The sequence below is a fragment of the Pollicipes pollicipes genome, unplaced genomic scaffold (genome assembly GCF_011947565.3).
Source record: "Pollicipes pollicipes isolate AB1234 unplaced genomic scaffold, Ppol_2.1 Scaffold_3447;HRSCAF=4054_pilon_pilon_pilon, whole genome shotgun sequence".
In the NCBI taxonomy this organism is placed as follows: domain Eukaryota; kingdom Metazoa; phylum Arthropoda; class Thecostraca; order Pollicipedomorpha; family Pollicipedidae; genus Pollicipes; species Pollicipes pollicipes.
The window spans coordinates 17,992,348-18,009,809 of record NW_023596297.1 but is presented as its reverse complement, the minus strand read 5'-3'; the positions used below and the strand labels follow the sequence as shown (position 1 = coordinate 18,009,809).

The window sequence follows — 17,462 nt, the reverse complement described above, 5'->3', positions numbered from 1 at the left end:
CAATGTAGGTCAAGAGGGCGTCAGAGGGCAGGACCAACCGTGCCAAGCATCGCGGCACGAAATTCTGCCGTTGACATAAAATTGCGCGATCGGATGGCACGGGTCAGGGCTCACACAATAAGCAGTGTTCAGCGTGAGCTCTGATCTCAGAAATCCATTCGCTCAAGAAGTTCGGATTAAAATCCTCAAAAAGGAAAGAAGGTATTCGGTCATTGTTGTCCTAATCCAGCCAAAAGCTGCGCTGCAAGATCAGGGTACCAAACAATGCTGTGCTTGCGTGTCAAAGTTTGAGACCTGACAATACAACTTTGTCCATGTGTGCCTTTCTCTGTAGTGAAAAGCAGGGGTCTAAAACATTATGCAACCAAAACTCTCGTCGCGCGCAATGCCACGAACTCGACTCTCATAAGTCTTTCAAACATACAATATCTTATTTCCACACTTCGCAAGCTTTGCCCTCTGCACGGGGTGAACAAGGCGCCATCCACGTCCAGTGCCTACTGGGCGTGAGCGGGTGAAAGGCCGCGGCGCCGGGCGCGCCTCTCGGTCCGACTGAGAGCGCCCGCGGCTCCAGGTCACACGGGCCGGCCGGGTCCGCAGGCGGCGGCCCCGCCGCAGGGCAGCCGAGGCCGGCCGACCCGCAGCGCAGCCCGCACGGCCCAGCCACAGCAACGAAACACGACTCCAACGTCCGACGCGGCTGCGCCTAACGAGTTCCAGGGTCGGATTTCAGCGGCTCCCCTTCTAGTTAATGTCACATTGGAGTCGGCGTGTATTTGTGGAATAATAGCCTACCAGCGTAATTTTAGCACAAGGGTGGCAGCAAGAGCTGCGCACGGAAATAGGCACGCGACGACTGCGAGAAGCGGTCCTGACGGCCGGCCGGTACTCACTCCTTGTTCTCGGCGCGATGGTACTCCAGAATGTTGTTCAGGATGCGACCTTTCAGATCCGTGATCAGCTGGTTCACGCCGCGCACGAACTCGTCCCGGTCCAGTCTGCGGAGGGACAAACATTTCCGAGATCGGCCAGCGCCGGCACGGCGCATGCTTAGGCACAGATCGCCAGTCACAAACTCGTCCCGGTCCAGTCTGCAGAGGGACAAATATTTCCGAGATCGGCCAGCGCCGGCACGGTGCATGCTTAGGCACAGATCGCCAGTCACAAACTCGTCCCGGCTCAGTCTGCGGAGGGACAAACATTCCCGAGATCGGCCAGCGCCGGCACGGTGCATGCTTGGGCACAGATCGCCAGTCACAAACTCGTCCCGGTTCAGTCTGCGGAGGGACAAACATTCCCGAGATCGGCCAGCGCCGGCACGGTACATGCTTAGGGCACAGATCGCCAGTCAGAAACGAGGTGTTTGTGCATAAAAAAGATTTTGCCCTGCTACTCTGCACGAAAGCCTACCGTCAAAAAAAGTTTAAGCATCTGCATGTTTTACGTTTCCGAGCAAATGTCTCTCACATCAGTCAAGCAAGCTGGATAACTGTTACGTTGAATCCTCTGAGGTCACGAATGCGCATGCAAATCATTTGAAACCCTCCAAAATGTGTTAAAACATCTAGACTGTTGGCCTTCGGTTATGGAAATGGTTAAAACCAAACATCACTATTGAAATTTTCGCGACAGTCTCCACGGTTTTTCAGTTGAGGTTCGTGTCAACAAGGGCCACAAACAACTCTGCTGCGAGCACTCAGTGTGTATGACCACAGTGCAAGCCTTGGGAGGTTGCACAGCCCCTCTCAGCTGCTCTTCAGCGCACTGACCGGACATTTTGTACGGCTAAGCGACCAGCTCCAATGCACCTGCTTTTTGCAGCAGTCTTCGTGCAAACTAGAAGAGCTAGACCGTGCAATCTCAGTTCATGTACAAGTATCCGGTTTCTTACTAGTGAATCTGTGCCTAAACATCCACACACTGAACGGACATTTTGCACGGGCATTGCACGGGTTCTAATCTATTCCATCATACTGCGCTGCCTATTCCATATTCCATTCCATATTCCATATGGCCTATTCCAGTTTACCGCACTGTATCTAAATTCGGGCAATCAATCTACCTGCGGCAGTGGAACTGATGATTTGCGCGCAGTGTCGTCTGATGCTTTCGTGACTCGCCTCAGTTTAGCTGGTCTCGTCACTTCTCTGACTCTTCACTCGTCTAGTCTTACTATGGATAGGTGCACCACAAGGACACCCTACATGTCTGGCTAACAACACGCACCGTAATCTCGTCGGTGATCTACCCCGAAATAAGCTTACAAGGGCCTCTTCTGACCGAGTAAACACCGTGTGCATTGTTTATGCTGCCTGTTATGGCCCACGTTGCATACATGTGCTAACTCCGGGCCAACTCGTTCAGCTTCTCTACACCAATTAGCTCTACTATAACCAAGCGAGACTACTGCGCGTTGCAGTGCACTTGCACAAGTTCGTCCCTCAGGCATTGTAGCTGTGGTGATCGGAGGTCGCCTTGACAGAACCTGATCTAGACTGCTGTTAAGAACAGAGGGACTGCTTGGCCGACTTTTGGAGCTGGACAAATGCTGCAAAAAGATTGCTGGCAGCGCAAATGTACTGTGGTAATAAACGTTCACAGCAGAACAGTGAATGTAGCATCGAGACGGATCAGACCCCCGTTTCCCGTCCCACCTCACACTCTCACACTCTCACACTCTCACTCTCTCACACTCTCGCTCTTTCCCTCTATCTCTACGTGTTTTCATAATCATTTTAATCCCATCAGCACACCAATATGGTTCAATTAAACTCAGATTAAACCCCGAGATAGAATGCAAATTATCCACTCAGATTACGGCTTAAAACTATGAGGGTAGCACGAGCACAGGTATGCAACGTAAATAGGTTCCTTTTTACCTCGTACAGTTTCGCACAAATGCATTAAATCAATCCGGTTGAGCCCTTGCCGCTTTAGAGACACCGGAGGATTTCAGCGAAGATAAGCTTCCAGGGTTCCAGAAATGCCGTTAGCCGACGGCCAAAGACACCCATAAAATCCTCGAAGCAAGCTTTCTTCCTCCCCGGTCCCACTCCCGCCCACGTCGCCGTCCAGCAGCTGACCTGAACATGTCGAAGTACTCGATGGTCTCCATGCGCGCCAGCGACTCGATGTGCGGGTCGAAGCTGGCCACGAGCTGCGTCTGCTCATCGAACGTGTGCTCGGCCGCCAGAAAAGTGTCCAGCTCGTGGTCGGCCTTGTCGCTCAGCAGGTAGTCGTACTGCTTGGCTGGCAGAGGGAGAGGGCAGGGAGCGCGCGTCACATAACGTCAGTTCTGGAGCGCAGCATCGTACCGAGCCACACCTGCCCTCGCCCACAGACGTACGTCAGACGGCAGGCACCGGCACACGGCACAGGACAACGACCAGGTAAGCCCAGCGGCTGGTCCGGCAGACGGCACACAACAGCCACCAGTAACTCTGTTAGACGGCAGGCGCCGGCACACGGCACAGGACAACGACCACGTAAGCCCAGCGGCTGGTCCGGCAGACGGCACACAACAGCCACCAGTAACTCTGTTAGACGGCAGGCACTGGCACACGGCACAGGACAACGACCACGTACGCCCAGCGGCTGGTCCGGCAGACGGCACACAGCAGCCACCAGGCCACCAGTAACTCTGTTGGACGGCAGGCACCGGCACACGGTACAGGACAACGGCTAGGTGAGCCTAAGGGCCTGCCGGGTCTGCCTCAGTGCGGGCAGATGGCACACAACAGCCACCAGTAACTCTGTTGGACGGCAGGCACCGGCACACGGCACAGGACAACGACCAGGTAAGCCCAGCGGCTGGTCCGGCAGACGGCACACAACAGCCACCGGTAACTCTGTTAGACGGGAGGCACCGGCACACGGTACAGGACAACGGCCAGGTGAGCCCAGCGGCCTGCCCGTCTGCCTCAGCCCAGCAGATGGGCCACAACAGCCATCAGTAACTCTGTTGGACGGGCAGGCACCGGCACACGGCACAGGACAACGGCCAGGTGAGCCCAGCGGCCTGCCCGTCTGCCTCAGTCCCGCAGATGGCACCACAACAAGCCGCCAGTAACTCTGTTAGACGGCAGGTACCGGCACACGGCACAGGACAGCGGCCAGGTGAGCCAGCGGCCTGCCCCGTCTGCCTCAGTCCCGCAGATGGCACACAACAGCCGCCAGTAACTCTGTTAGACGGCAGGCGCCGGCACACGGCACAGGACAACGGCCAGGTGAGCCCAGCGGCCTGCCCGTCTGCCTCAGTCCGGCAGATGGCACACAACAGCCACCAGTAACTCTGTTAGACGGCAGGCACCGGCACACGGCACAGGACAACGAGCAGGTGAGCCCAGCGAATGGTCCGGCAGACGGCACACAACAGCCACCGGTAACTCCGCTAGACGGCAGGCAACTCTTGTGGTTTGTGAATAACCAGGTGCATGGCGGCTAACCATGCTCGAGTTCAATTCTGGTTAGATCAGTCTTCAGTGGTGCCTCAGACTCGCGAAAGCAGTGCAGAATAGAAGGACAAATTAACCCCCGCATGAGATAGGGCATCAGAGCGCCACCCTCACCCACCCTCAAAAATTTCCGGAACCAGGTCTGAACGCTTTTCCGGCACCTGCAAGCACGGTGCCGAAAGGCGTCCGTGGGTAGTGGGTAGTAGTAGCGTAGGTGGGTTAGCATCATTTTACACATTTTGTGGGACTTTGAAGTTTCTGGGTTTGACGGTTCCTGTTCTATGACCTTTTTCACAACGCCATGTCGAGGACATTGACTCAAAAGTGCCAAATGGCTTATATTTTTCGCTGGGAATACAGACCCAGTATATTTTCCAAACCCCAATTCTTATCTCTAAAATTTAAGTGCGCTTTTTTCGTTCTTATGACGTTAGAAAGACAGGTCACACATACATGGTCAAGCAAGGCCAAACTTTTACCTTTGTAACCTGTCGGAATTATGGCTCACCGTTGCAATTCCGATAATAAAACATGAAACACAGGCGGGTTTGCATTCAATACCTGTGCACTTATTGCAAACACTGTTTCTGCAAATGCTTGTTGCCCACCGCTGTCTTGCCACCTTCTGTTCAACTACCAACGAGAAATAATACCACAAATACGCTAGGCGTGTATTGCCTAGCATTATGATCATGCTCACTGGTTACTAGTAGCTACCTTATGGTTTTCCAAAAGCTAATCAACACCCTCTTCCGCATCGTCATACCGTGACCGTTTTCGAATCAAGATGAGTGGGCCAAGGAAGTGCTCATTTGACCATTTTGACCTAGTTTAATCCATCCAGGGACACAAGTAGCATTGTTTAAACACTCATCTGACTCAATATGACGAGAGATTTACAATGCCGTTTTCTGCGTGACTCGAGCTGGCTTAGTTTTGATATCTTAGAGGGGGAGGGGGCGTCGCTGGGGTCTTCTATCGTAAGGGGAAGGTGAAAAAAGACTTGCGCAGGGCTGGGGATGCGAGTGATTTCCACCCAATGTGGACCCACCACTCGTATGTCAGCAATACAAACTTTTCTTACGTCCGCCATGGACAAATAAAAGACAGCCTCGGGCCGGAGTGCGGCTTCAGTTAGCATAACACCCTGCGGTATGCATTCACGCTGGTACGCTATAGCAACTCTGCCATCATATGCGCAATTAGGTCACTTTGATTATGCATGACCGCACAATTTGCACATCAATTTTTATTTTCGCTGCATATTATTAGATATTTTGCACCGTATTAGGTACGTAAACTGACGCATGCACACGTCAATTTCACTGACTTGTATCCTTGCATGCGCAACACGCTGACACACTGACCGATTTTACCGCAAGCAAAACAAGCGGAGTTACATTGTTTATTGTCGGTGTAACATGAAGATTCACCGAATCGGACCGCCCGTGGGGAATGCCTCGTGAGTCACGTGACTCCCGCACATAAACCAGAACCTCTATCACACTTCAGTGTTTCCACGCACCCACGCACAGCTTTTTTTCAAACCCTTCCGAATAGCTCGGAGCCTCGATTTGTGGTAGCCATTCCTGCGAGAAAATCTCGTTGGACTATCGGCTCACCACAATGAAAATAGTGCATCTGATTTGCCTTGATTTTTCCGACATGTGTGCTCTTTAAGGTTTGCTACACTTAAATTTGTCAAAATGCTTGCGTAGCAGGTTCTGTAAAAACTTGAAACACTGTTTAGACAAAAAGAAGAGCGAACATGGAACTATTATCCCGGGAATTCGCGTTATATATACCGTCGCGAACGCAACGGTATATAATGGGCTTGATTTCTGCCCTAACGGGGTTTACCACAGGGGCTCTTTCGAGGCGCACTACGGCTTTGGGGCACTACCTTATACCTGGTACTGTTATTAGACTAACTGGTCATGAGGTTCCACCAAGGTATGTTTCTGAATTACGCCCAAAGGTGGGAACGCCGGGCGTGCTTCGAGGGCGCGTGACGCTCGGTGGTGCTACGGGCGGAAGGTGGGAGTGTGAGCCGCCGCCCGGCTGGGCCACTGCCAGACGTTCGTGAAGCAGAACTGAAGGTCATCACCTGAACGATAAATGGTCTTGATTAGCACCGTAGCACTGACATAATTGCCTGCAACGACACGACGCTTGGCTGAGAAGCAAGACCATGCAGGTTGAGGTGATTTGTGGCAAACCAGATTCCGAAACGCTTTAACGCGGGTGCGATGTCTGGGAAATCGTGTGTTGTAGTGGTCGTACATTTCGTTGGCACCGTTCTGCAGGATGGGCGTGCCTGTTAGCTTTGTTTTGATGGAATTTATGAACACGGGTTTCCTTTTTTAGCTCCCATTTCAGACATATGAGAAACATCTTTCAAGCCCCCGGCATCGGGCTTCCCAATCCAGGCGGCCGAGCTGCTGACGTCTGCCACAACAACCTCTGAAATTGGGATCAGGGGAGCAATTCAAAATTACTAGCGGCGATGGAATAAGAGCTTTTGCATCAAGTGCAATACTCAAATTGCATGTGTTCTGGTGTGCATATATCCAATTTGTAATGTATATATATATATATATATATATATATATATATATATATATATATATATATATATACATATATTTAGGGGCGTGGGAACTATGTTCAAATCGAGGGCATGCTAAAAGATGCCAAAATGGGCTTCTGAGATTAGATAGTGGGGCCCCATACAAGCTCGAATGGGCAACTTACAGTCAATAATGGACCCTTCATGGATCAGAGCTGGACCCAAGCAGATAAGAATGGACCCTCTGCAGAACACAATAGGCCCTCGATAGTTAATAATGGGTCCTCTGCAGGCTAGAATGGCTCCTCCATGGCACAGTCAATAACGGGCTCTCTACTGGTCGGAATGGGTTCTTTAGAGGCCAGAATGGGCCCTTCTCAACCAATATTGGCACCTGTATGCCCCAGAATCGTCACGTTTCAGTCAGTAACGGACCCTCTGCAAGCCTGAATGCGCCCCTGGACATGCCAGTATAGATCGTCCACAGTCGGTAAAAGACCTTCTACAGTTCAAAATGAACCCTCTTCAAGCCACAATGGGCCTTCCACAGGCCCAAATTGGACGCCCACGATCGATAATGGGCCTTCTACGAGCCTGAAAGGACCCCTGCACAGGTCAGAATGAGTCATGCTCAGGCCAGAATGAGCTGTCGACAGTCAATGATGGAGCCTCCTCCACAGGTAAAAATGGGCACTCTACAGCCCAAAATGGACCCTCCAAAAGCTAAAATGGGTCCTTAAGGGCTAAAATGTGCTCTCAACAGGCCAAAGCTTTCCCTCCAGTCAATAATGAGCGCCTGTAGATCAGAATGGGCCTCTAGAGGACGGAGTGGCCCCTCCGCAGTCAACCATAGATAAGCTATGTACCACCCGTACCGAGCATATGCACGATATGTGCCTTAAATTGTGGTAAGTGATTGGCATACTACTCTGTTGCTGCTCAATTGTTGAAATTGGTAGCTCCATCACAGGGCCTACGAACTCAGGCCTCGGTTCTCAGCCTTGGCAGTCGCTTATGCCCTGTCTGCCCCATCCCATGACTGTGCTGCACGTGTTCGAACAGTTCAAGCAGCATGACTGGTTCGCCGAAGTGCGCGCTGGAGTGTGCGCCGTGGGCATTCATATGTGGTGTGTATGAATGCCCACGCGCTCGAGTGTGCGCCGTGTATTCATATGTATTCATATATTCATATACACACACACCCAGCTAACAACCGCAGATATTTAACTGTTTTTGAAAATGTGGGTGCCAATACTATTATCGTTGTTACTCCTTCTGCAAGCCGTTGCCGTGCACCAGCTGTGTTTGTGTGTGAGTGCGCCAGTCGTGGGGCGCCGACAGGCCGCCAGCTGCCGGCGGTGCGGGCCGTGTCGACAGCTGGCAAGGCGGCTCAGCTCACCCCCCGACGGACACCTGTGCGGCATATCGGCCATTCACCACAAGGGCACCAGCGTAATGCCTGTCACGTGGGCCGTGTTGCTATGCAAAAAGTAGAAAATGAGCTATGTGACAAGACTGGGCCGGCGCGGTATTAAGTGACGTGCCCGCTGACGGGAAAAGTAGGCCTGGTTATCTCACCTGTTTGCTAATATCTTATTCCAAGCCACACTAGTGGGCAGAGAATCTGTGGGATTCATTCGCACGCGTCATTATCTAATGAAGCTTGTTTACTGGCTTTTACTTCAAGAAAAGCATGACAGATTTTTACTGAAAGTGTCCAAGCGAGACAGACCACTCGTGCCAGGGCATAGCGTGGCTTAGTTCGCGGGTGAGCGTGTCCGCTCCTGACCGCGTGCTGGGCTGTGGGATTAAGCCTGGCTATGAAAATAGAGTGCGTTCATCCCCGCTACATCCGGCAGCAAATACTGCCAACGCCCGTTACTAAAGATGTGGCATGTGTTATAAAATAGTCGAAAATTGCTTGCCGGTGAATTGTGACGCTGTTACTAGCCAATTATGCGCTCGCTGTCCCCTGTAGAATTGAAACGGGCGCCGTTGTGGTGCCTACTGGCCATGGATAATACTGTTCTTGATATTTTCCCAATAACGTATGTGAAGGTGTGAGACTATCAATGCTTGCAGTGTGTGCTGCGTATGTAAATGCTTCTTAAGAAACTGACAACTTGGAAGTGCCTGCCTATGTGTTCTGTATGACAAACCAGGTGTTTTGCGTTATATGCCATGATTTGGCAGCCAGAGCCCGTGGAGGCATGAATCGACTCCAAAGTGTCCACCAACGTACTGTCTGCAATCCGTATAGCCAGCACAAGTGTCCACCAAAGTACTCTCTGCAATCCGCATAACCCACACAAATTTGCGCGGCGCACAGTTGCACCAGTAATCGTCGGGCAAGCAGGCAATGCACCTCAAGCTGTTTACTGTTGCCCTGGGCTGAAGATGGGCTTTGCGGAAACCTCCCCCAAGGTTTGGCAGGTTGCGACGAATTTGGCGACCACCGAATGTCATCATTAGCGTTTTACTCGCATTTGCTTGAAGGGCAATAGAAGCCCGGAGCCATCCAATCGAACCGAATGGGTTTCCTTTGAGGGCAGTTAGGACTATATCGTGTTCCTTTTTGCCACCCGCAAGCCCATCAGTATCATGAACACACCGGAGCACATCCGCTTCATCACAGAAAAGAACCAATAAGTTCCGTCTTGTTTTAATACGAAGACTTATGACATGGGTGTTGAGTTCGCCCATACTGCTCATACCTTTAACATTATTGCGCTTTCCGTAAAAGAATTGGCTTGCAATGACAACATATAAATGCTAAGATTATCTTGTCATCTAACATTGGGTGTTTCAAAACTCATCGCTTTGTGCTGAAATATGTCGGCTAAAAAGCTCACCTCCTCCCGTCTTAAAACGGAGCGGAATGGTACAGAAGCGCTCGTTCAAAACAGCTACCTCATTCCGTCGACTCTGCTTATTTGTTTAAGCTACTGGTTGAAACGGCTAAGGTCAGATGGGCTCTTACTTTAACATCAACTTTAACTTTATTTTATTGACGGACCTTTCCAACGGCTGGCTCATTATTTGATTTCATAGAAGTACACTGGTAGCATAAATGCAACATCTGAAATGACGACAACGCAACCACATTCGGAAATCATCAATCATACCGTCGTTCACACACTTCGCCACAAAAAATCAACACATCTTACACAACGACCAGCATATTGCATAATCTGATGCTAAGCTCTTCGCGGGTGCCAAGGACGGTGATGGTTGCCCGGACCTGTCCGTGGCGAAGGTCGGTAACTTAAGGGGAGTATCCCGCCTTTTTTAGCTTCCACCTATTGTTTGATCAGACACGTACGACTTGTTCAGTAATACAAGTTTTCTCGAAATCCTTCCGAATGGCTCAGAATTTCAATTTGAAAGAAGCCGTTCCTGCGGGAGAAACTTTATTTGACTTCCTGCTCCTCGCTATGAAAGCAAAGCATTTCATTTGCCTTCCTGATTTCAACGTTTGTGCTCCACAATGTTGGTAATAACGAGTGGAGCTATGGTCCCGACAGTTCAATGAAACGTTATACTATGGCTTTGATTTCTCCCGTACGAAATTTACGACAGCGGCCCTTTCGAGGCACTCTATGGCCTTGGGAATCCGAGTATGGTTCAAAGTTTAACCAGTGCGCTTCCCGGTACTATGCCCCTGCCGCGCGCTGTGCCAATTACAAACGTCCTTTCACTCGCATCAGTAGAGGTGCGCACGGTGGTTGTCATGACGACGGTGTTTGCAACTGCAGGAAGGAAGCGTAGTGCTGTTGTAAAGCCTTGGCAGCGCAATTCGAACTCCGAAATAATTAAAATTAATGCCTTAATCATGTACCGACGGTGCTGCATAGGCCCAGTGCTATTGTTACACGTAACTTGTTCTGTGGCTCCCCTACAGTACATTTCGAAATGTCCCCCAAATGTTAGGCACTCCCTTTCGTTGGCACTTCACTTGCGTCGGACCGCGCATCACTCACGAACTGACAGTCTCGGCAGCCCCTCCTTCCCCCCTTCCACGAAGACCGCCGTGCGTTACCACCGTCAGTCTTAGGTTGCGTCCTACGACTTTGTCCGATATATCGAGGGCTTGAAACGATCTATCATGATCCAGTGCGGTGGTACTTGACGGCGTGCCTCGGCACGCGTTGTGTGAATGTTCCCATGTTATCTGGCCGCATTTACTTCATCTAATCAACACCTCTGTCGCCTCTTGTTTTCAGGATTCCTGGAAGGCTGCCTCTGCCGTCCCTCTTCACACATCTGGTCTTCGCGGCATCACTAGTAAGTTCAAACATTTATCAATCTTGTCTGTATAGTCTAAAATATATCAAAGTTGTGTGCATGTAGCTTTTAGCTGGATCACAGAACGCTCATGACTCAACACAAGCCTTATGACTAAACAGAGGCCATCCTAATCCACACTGTCCAATAGTGTGGATTAGGATGGCCTCTGATGCACATGGCAATAATCCACACTGAATTATCGGGTCGACGTTGATCGCATCGTCGCCGTCACCGCGATTGATATAAATATTGCCTTTGATAGTGTCGACCGTGACGTCATTCTGACGAAGCTGCAGTGGTATGGCGTGGATAAGAGTTGCTTTGAGAGCTACCTTGCTGGTCGGCTGCAGGTGGTGAGAGGGGGATGTCTTCCTCCTCCATCGACTCACAGCGTACCTCAGAGATCCCCCCATCATCTTCAGGATCTTCACGAACGACATTCCACCCCACCTACCTCACGGACGTCTAGCATCCTAAGCCGACGTGATACAACTGCCAGACTCAACTCATCACCAACTATCCGTTTTGAAATTCTGCCAAGAATAAACTATCAAAGTCATCAAATCCTACTTCACACCTAATTACCTTACCACGCGCTCGGGTGGGGGTCAATTTAATCCCTCGAAAGTTTTTTTCCAGATTTTGCTCTGAACGGCCCGGTGTAGCCACGCCTTTTCGTAGCTATAGAAAATCAAACAGTGGATCGTTTGGTATCAACAAGAAGATGTACCTTGTAAGGTCAGTAACCTAGGACAGGTCAAAGTCAGCCCATGGATTCTGCGAAGACAATTTCTAGGGATTCGTTCAATCTGATGCAGCAATGGGGTGTTACACGGAGCCATACACCTCTGCGATTGTTTCCTAGGCAACACAAGAATTGAATTACCGAATTCAATTCGCCTAGGGCCAGACATGTATGTCAGCCCGAGGTCAAAACCAACCTGTTTTATCACCAGGGTGCTTGCCACATGGTGTGATTTCTGGTGCTTATTTTGAATTTATTGATGACAGGAACCGCATTATTACCTTATACACCGTCGGTCATTAAACACCTTCCATGAATTTCTTTAAGGGCAGAATAGATCAATGACCTGAAATGCCCCAAGCAACATGTTCTCTTAAGAAACATGCTGTCTAGCGTAATCCTTGAGCTTATTCAAATGTAAATATCAAAGCGGTCTTGTATGATTTTCGTCACCATGACGTTTGACAGTTCAGAAAAGGTCACTGACCTTAATGAGCAACAGCGACGTTTTTCCTAGAACAGTTAGTTAGGTTCACGGTGGCTGCATAAGGTCCGTGGCACACAATACACAAATATGGGGTTTGACCTTGTTTGACCTTATTTGTCCCTGAGGCCATGGCATAAGAACCTGAAATGTTGACCCAAATCTAATTCACGTAAAGGTCAACACACCCTGAGAATTTGGTGTTTTTGGCTCCCATAGTTTTTGAAATATTAGGGGGTCAAACTGACCCCCACCCGAGCGAATGGTATTCAACCGGCTGTCCGTGCGCGTGGAACAAGCGCTCGGGTGGGAATCAAATTAACCCCCCAAACAGTTTTGTCCAGAATGATTTCCGAACGGCGTTGTGTAGCCGCGCCAAATTTTCAGCACCTGCGAGGAATTAAATAGCGGACTATAGATGTCAAAATTGAATGTGCCTTGTAAGGTCGTTGACATGTAGCAGGTCAAATTCAGGTCATGGCTGCCGGCGAAGAACATTCCTGGGGGAGCCGTTGACCTAGGGTCAGGTATGGTCAAAACGAGCTTAAAACTAACATGCCTTTTTACCCGAGAGCTTGGTTTTAAGGGACAGTTTCTGGTGCTCATTTCCAATTCATCAATGACAGGGATCGCGGCAGACATGTTCCATGAACTTTTTAAACGTCACAGTAGGTCGCTGACCTAAAATGACCGATGTACACATTTTGTTTAATGAACATGGCGCCTAACGTAACCCCTGATACCTATCCGGATGACAAACTAGGACTAATATCGTAGGTATTTGGTCACATTGACCATACAAAGGTCACACAAGGTCACTGACCTCACTAGCCTTTTGCTTAGAGCAGATGTCTTGCTTCATGGCGGTTGCATGAGGAGTCCTGGATGCACTTGAGACAAAAAGCTCTAGTTTGTCACAAGTGACTTCACGTACAACTTAATATACCCCGTGCATTTGATGTATCTAGCTATCTTAGTCTCTTTTTTGGATATCAGTGGATCGAACTGACCCCCCAATCGAGCGCAGTGTATTCAGCCGGCCACCCGGGCGCGATACATTGAATCCCATCAAAACCACTTCTTCTCGGTACTTCACGATCCCTGAGTAATACCTCATCCCTTCACCTTGACAATGCGGCGCACAAATGAAGCCCTTTGCCGTCTGTAGAGAACATGGGCGTTACTTTTGAAATTACCATTTACTGACGCATGCACGTGCCGTGTGTTATCAAGAAGTGCAACTATATCTCGTTTTTTGTTGGAATACAACTCTTCACCTCTTTCCATACGTGATTCGTAAACTCCTTACCCCGTCCCATCTCAGCAACTAAGTCCCACGTTGCCCCCGTCCAGTCGCACGTTGACACCCATTCCCACGTACAACGAGGCTGGTGGTAGGGTCGTGGTTGCCGATACCGGCAATCCACGATCTTTATGCCGGATGTCGCGGTAATGAAAATTTCGTGGGCAGTGCTCGGCATCTAAAATTAAAACATATGAATTGAGCTCACAATGGAGGGCTTGCGGCTTCAACTGTACTGCAATATCCTCTGTTGTTAAGCTCAGACCGCTATAGGAAAATGCATCCAGGCAGAAAACAGTGTATTGCAAGCATCGTAAAAAGCTGCAGAGTTTGGCATCAGCCATCAGCCTTGTAAATTTTTAATTTGGATACCGCTGCAAGGTCAGTGGTTATCCGCAAGTAGACACTGATCATCAAGTTGAGTACATTGGTGTTTCGAAGAGAGAAACACCAATATACTCAGTGCTACTAATACACAATGCTACTGTGTGGCATCGAGGCTGTCGAGGATCCAGTCGATGTATGAGGACACCTTGGTGTAGATGCCGGGAAAGTTGGCGTTGCCACATCCAACACCGGTGGAGATGATACCGATCAGCTGGTAGGAGCCGTCGGGCAGCTGAACCATGAGTGGACCTCCCGAGTCTCCCCGGCACGCGTCCCGCGGCTTGTCGTCCCCGCTGCTGGCGCATATCTTGGTGCCCTGGAAGCCGCCTGGAAATATCCACTCGAACTGCGCCGTTTGGCGGTAAGCGTTCTCGCAGGCGGTCTCGTTGACCACGCACAGCAGTACCTCTTGCAGCAGGTCAGATGGCTGGCCGCCGAACTCGAGGACGCCCCAGCCGGCTATCTCGGCGTCCTGGCCGTGGTGCTGCGTGCCGGCCGGCGGCAGGCAGATGGGCCGCACGGCGTCCGTCAGCTGCACCGGCGACTGCAGCCGAACTACCGCCAGGTCGTTCTGCGACGCGTGGTACTGTGGGTGCCGCACAATGCTGGAGATGTTGCGCTCCTGGTGTTCGACGTCCCACGAGGTGGTCAGGTCGTGGTCGCCGATGTGGGCCACTACGGTGGAGGCCTGCTCGGGCCGTAGGCAATGGGCGGCCGTGAGCACGTGCCGGTCCGTGATAAGTACACCGCCGCAGAACCAGTCGGTCAGGCCGGCATCTGTTCGCCGACCAAACAACACCATCCACGGCCACTTCCCGAGCACGGCCTCAATGCCGCCAATAGTTTCTTGAATGGCGCCAGGGACAGGGGAACCCACCTCGTCTGTAAGTTCGTCCGACAGTTCAGTCGCGCCTATGTCGCGGCGAAAGCCAAAGACGCCGATTGTCCTACTCGGGTCGCCACATTTCTTCGGCAGAAGCTGAGCGGGAACCGCGGTGATAGGTTCGGACGTGTTGTATGCAGACGACGCGCAGCAGATAAGCGGCGTGTGACCTGAGAAGCCGCACGGCGTCGGAGGCTTGTTCAGGATGCTCTGTCTTGTCTTGTAGACGGGGCAATCGAAGATTGGCTTGCATAGTTGGTCCTCACCACTGCAGTGTCCCGCTGGCCTCTGCAACAACTCCGTTGACGATGCGGCGCCGAGGAGCGCAGACAGCAGGGCAATGCGCCACGGCCCGAGCTCCATGTTGGTGGCAGTCGCGACGCCACCTCCGCTCGCCTTCACCCGGCCCGGCGCAGTGAGCCCGTGCGCGTGGCTACCCGGCCCCCCCGTTATAAGCCGCTCTATCTAAGCCGGCAATGTCTATCGGACCCATGGTCACCACAGATTAGAGTCGTTCATGGAATGTTCACGGCCGGCTGGTGGGCTTGGAGCTGCAGCGCCAGTATCCCTGTTTTTTTTTTTTTGCTGGACGAGATCCCTCGCTGGTATGCATGCTACATGAAAGTACAATGGCTGTTGAGCTATCAGCCGGCAATTATTTCAGCTGGGGTTTCCTACCCTTTACAGGTGGTGTGCGCCGCATGGCAGCGATTACGGTCAGCATCCTTGTATTGCCGCTTGGAATTCTTTCGATTGCATTACTCCTTGAGTGCATATCTCGCTGTTTGTAAGCCTTGCCACAATTCGCGGCCGTGCATACGGCGTACCATCACGTAGACATGCTGCAGCGCGATCAGTTTAGCCATTTGAGATTAGATGTTCTTGTACAATTACACTGCACGTCCCTCTTCCTATACCAATGTTGCGATGGTTATCATTCAAGAACATTAGCAGTTCGCAAAATGATGCTGCAACACGCAAAACCAATACCAAAGATGTCAGTGGCACGTGAAGGTGTTGCTACCGATGATTTTACATGTTGATGCTACATTTTGAATGCAGGTGGTGATCGTCACTGTTGTGGAGGCCATTTGGGCTGCAATGTTGACGGATTGCCGTATGGTAGCACCCTCCTGGCCGTATCTACGGATCCCTTGCCGCGCAGGCCTGAGATCGATTCGGGCCTTAATCAACATAGGCTTCTCGTCCTCTATAATAGCGCATATAATCATAATAATAACACTAACAGTATGTACTAATAATAATTCGTTAGGATACAATAACGTCTTAACCAAGTATGTGAACGCAAGTAGATAATATAAATCGCGGACAACTACCCACGAACAGCACGAGAAACAACAATTAAGCAAGTTGAACGGCAAGCAAACTACTCGGCAAGTTGAAGTGCTACAAGTGAGTCAGCACGTTCGCTACTGTGGCAATTGTGACACGGCCATTCTGGCAAGGACTCTGACTTCATGCAGACGCTCCACTATGTAATCAGACAATGACTCATTGAGAAACACGTTTACTTAAGAATGAAATGTTGTAGTCTAAAGCGATATTTCTGCACGTAAATTTCGCCGTGATGGGGGTCGATGCCGCCCCCAAGGTTTTTGAGGATACCCTCCGGCATGTTGTGCAATCGGGCTCAAATTTTTGGTAGCCAATGAAGCATCCGTTGCGCGCGTTTTCAGATAAAAAAACGTGTTCCTAGCTTTTTTGGTTCCGGGACAGCAGAGTTTTTTACGAACACTGCAGGAACACGAAATCCCGGCCTGATTAGGCTGCGGGTGGTAACTGACGATGCCGTGGAACGCGAGCGGCGGGTCGACATTGTTCCACTAAAGGGAGTGCTCCACAGTTCTATATGGCTTTAAACTGAAAAAAAACATTTTGAAGACTATTCGGTACAGTTCACAGCCATGCCTTTCTAAAGGTCTAAAACCCTGTAGTTTATAACCTACACGCCCGTGAAGATGGGGAGACTATCTCGGGGAGAGTATTTTGGGGTTGCCTTAGTATTCATGACGTCATAATAACGCCATAAGCTTTACTATTCAATGAGCCTTGCGGCGATCAAGGCCAAGGAGATATGATGGTCGAGTCGTTCTTATCTGACGTTCGTAAGCACGATTTCAACATAAAGCGACCGTCAATTGACTCTCAATCAGTTTTGTACAGGGTACGAAGACGTAATCAAACGATGGCGTATCGATAAGAAATTTACTGAACAGAGAAATGGTGTTGTCAGGAGAATTACACTTAAAAGTATACCAACAACAATGAGCGCCAAGTGAGCTTGCTTGATTACATCTGACGCTTGTACTATATCTACAAATTTGAAACA

The 17,462-nt window shown here is 50.4% G+C and overlaps 1 protein-coding gene across 1 annotated transcript in view; it reads right to left on the bottom strand.

Moving 5' to 3' along the window:
- LOC119092225 (dynein heavy chain 12, axonemal) overlaps positions 1–17,462 on the bottom strand; it is a gene marked incomplete in the record, with an annotated part of 126,418 nt that overhangs the window by 43,901 nt on the left and 65,055 nt on the right. Inside the window, 2 exon segments of the mRNA XM_037215199.1 lie at positions 894–998; positions 3,084–3,249. Coding sequence (XP_037071094.1) covers positions 894–998; positions 3,084–3,249 — 271 coding nt within the window.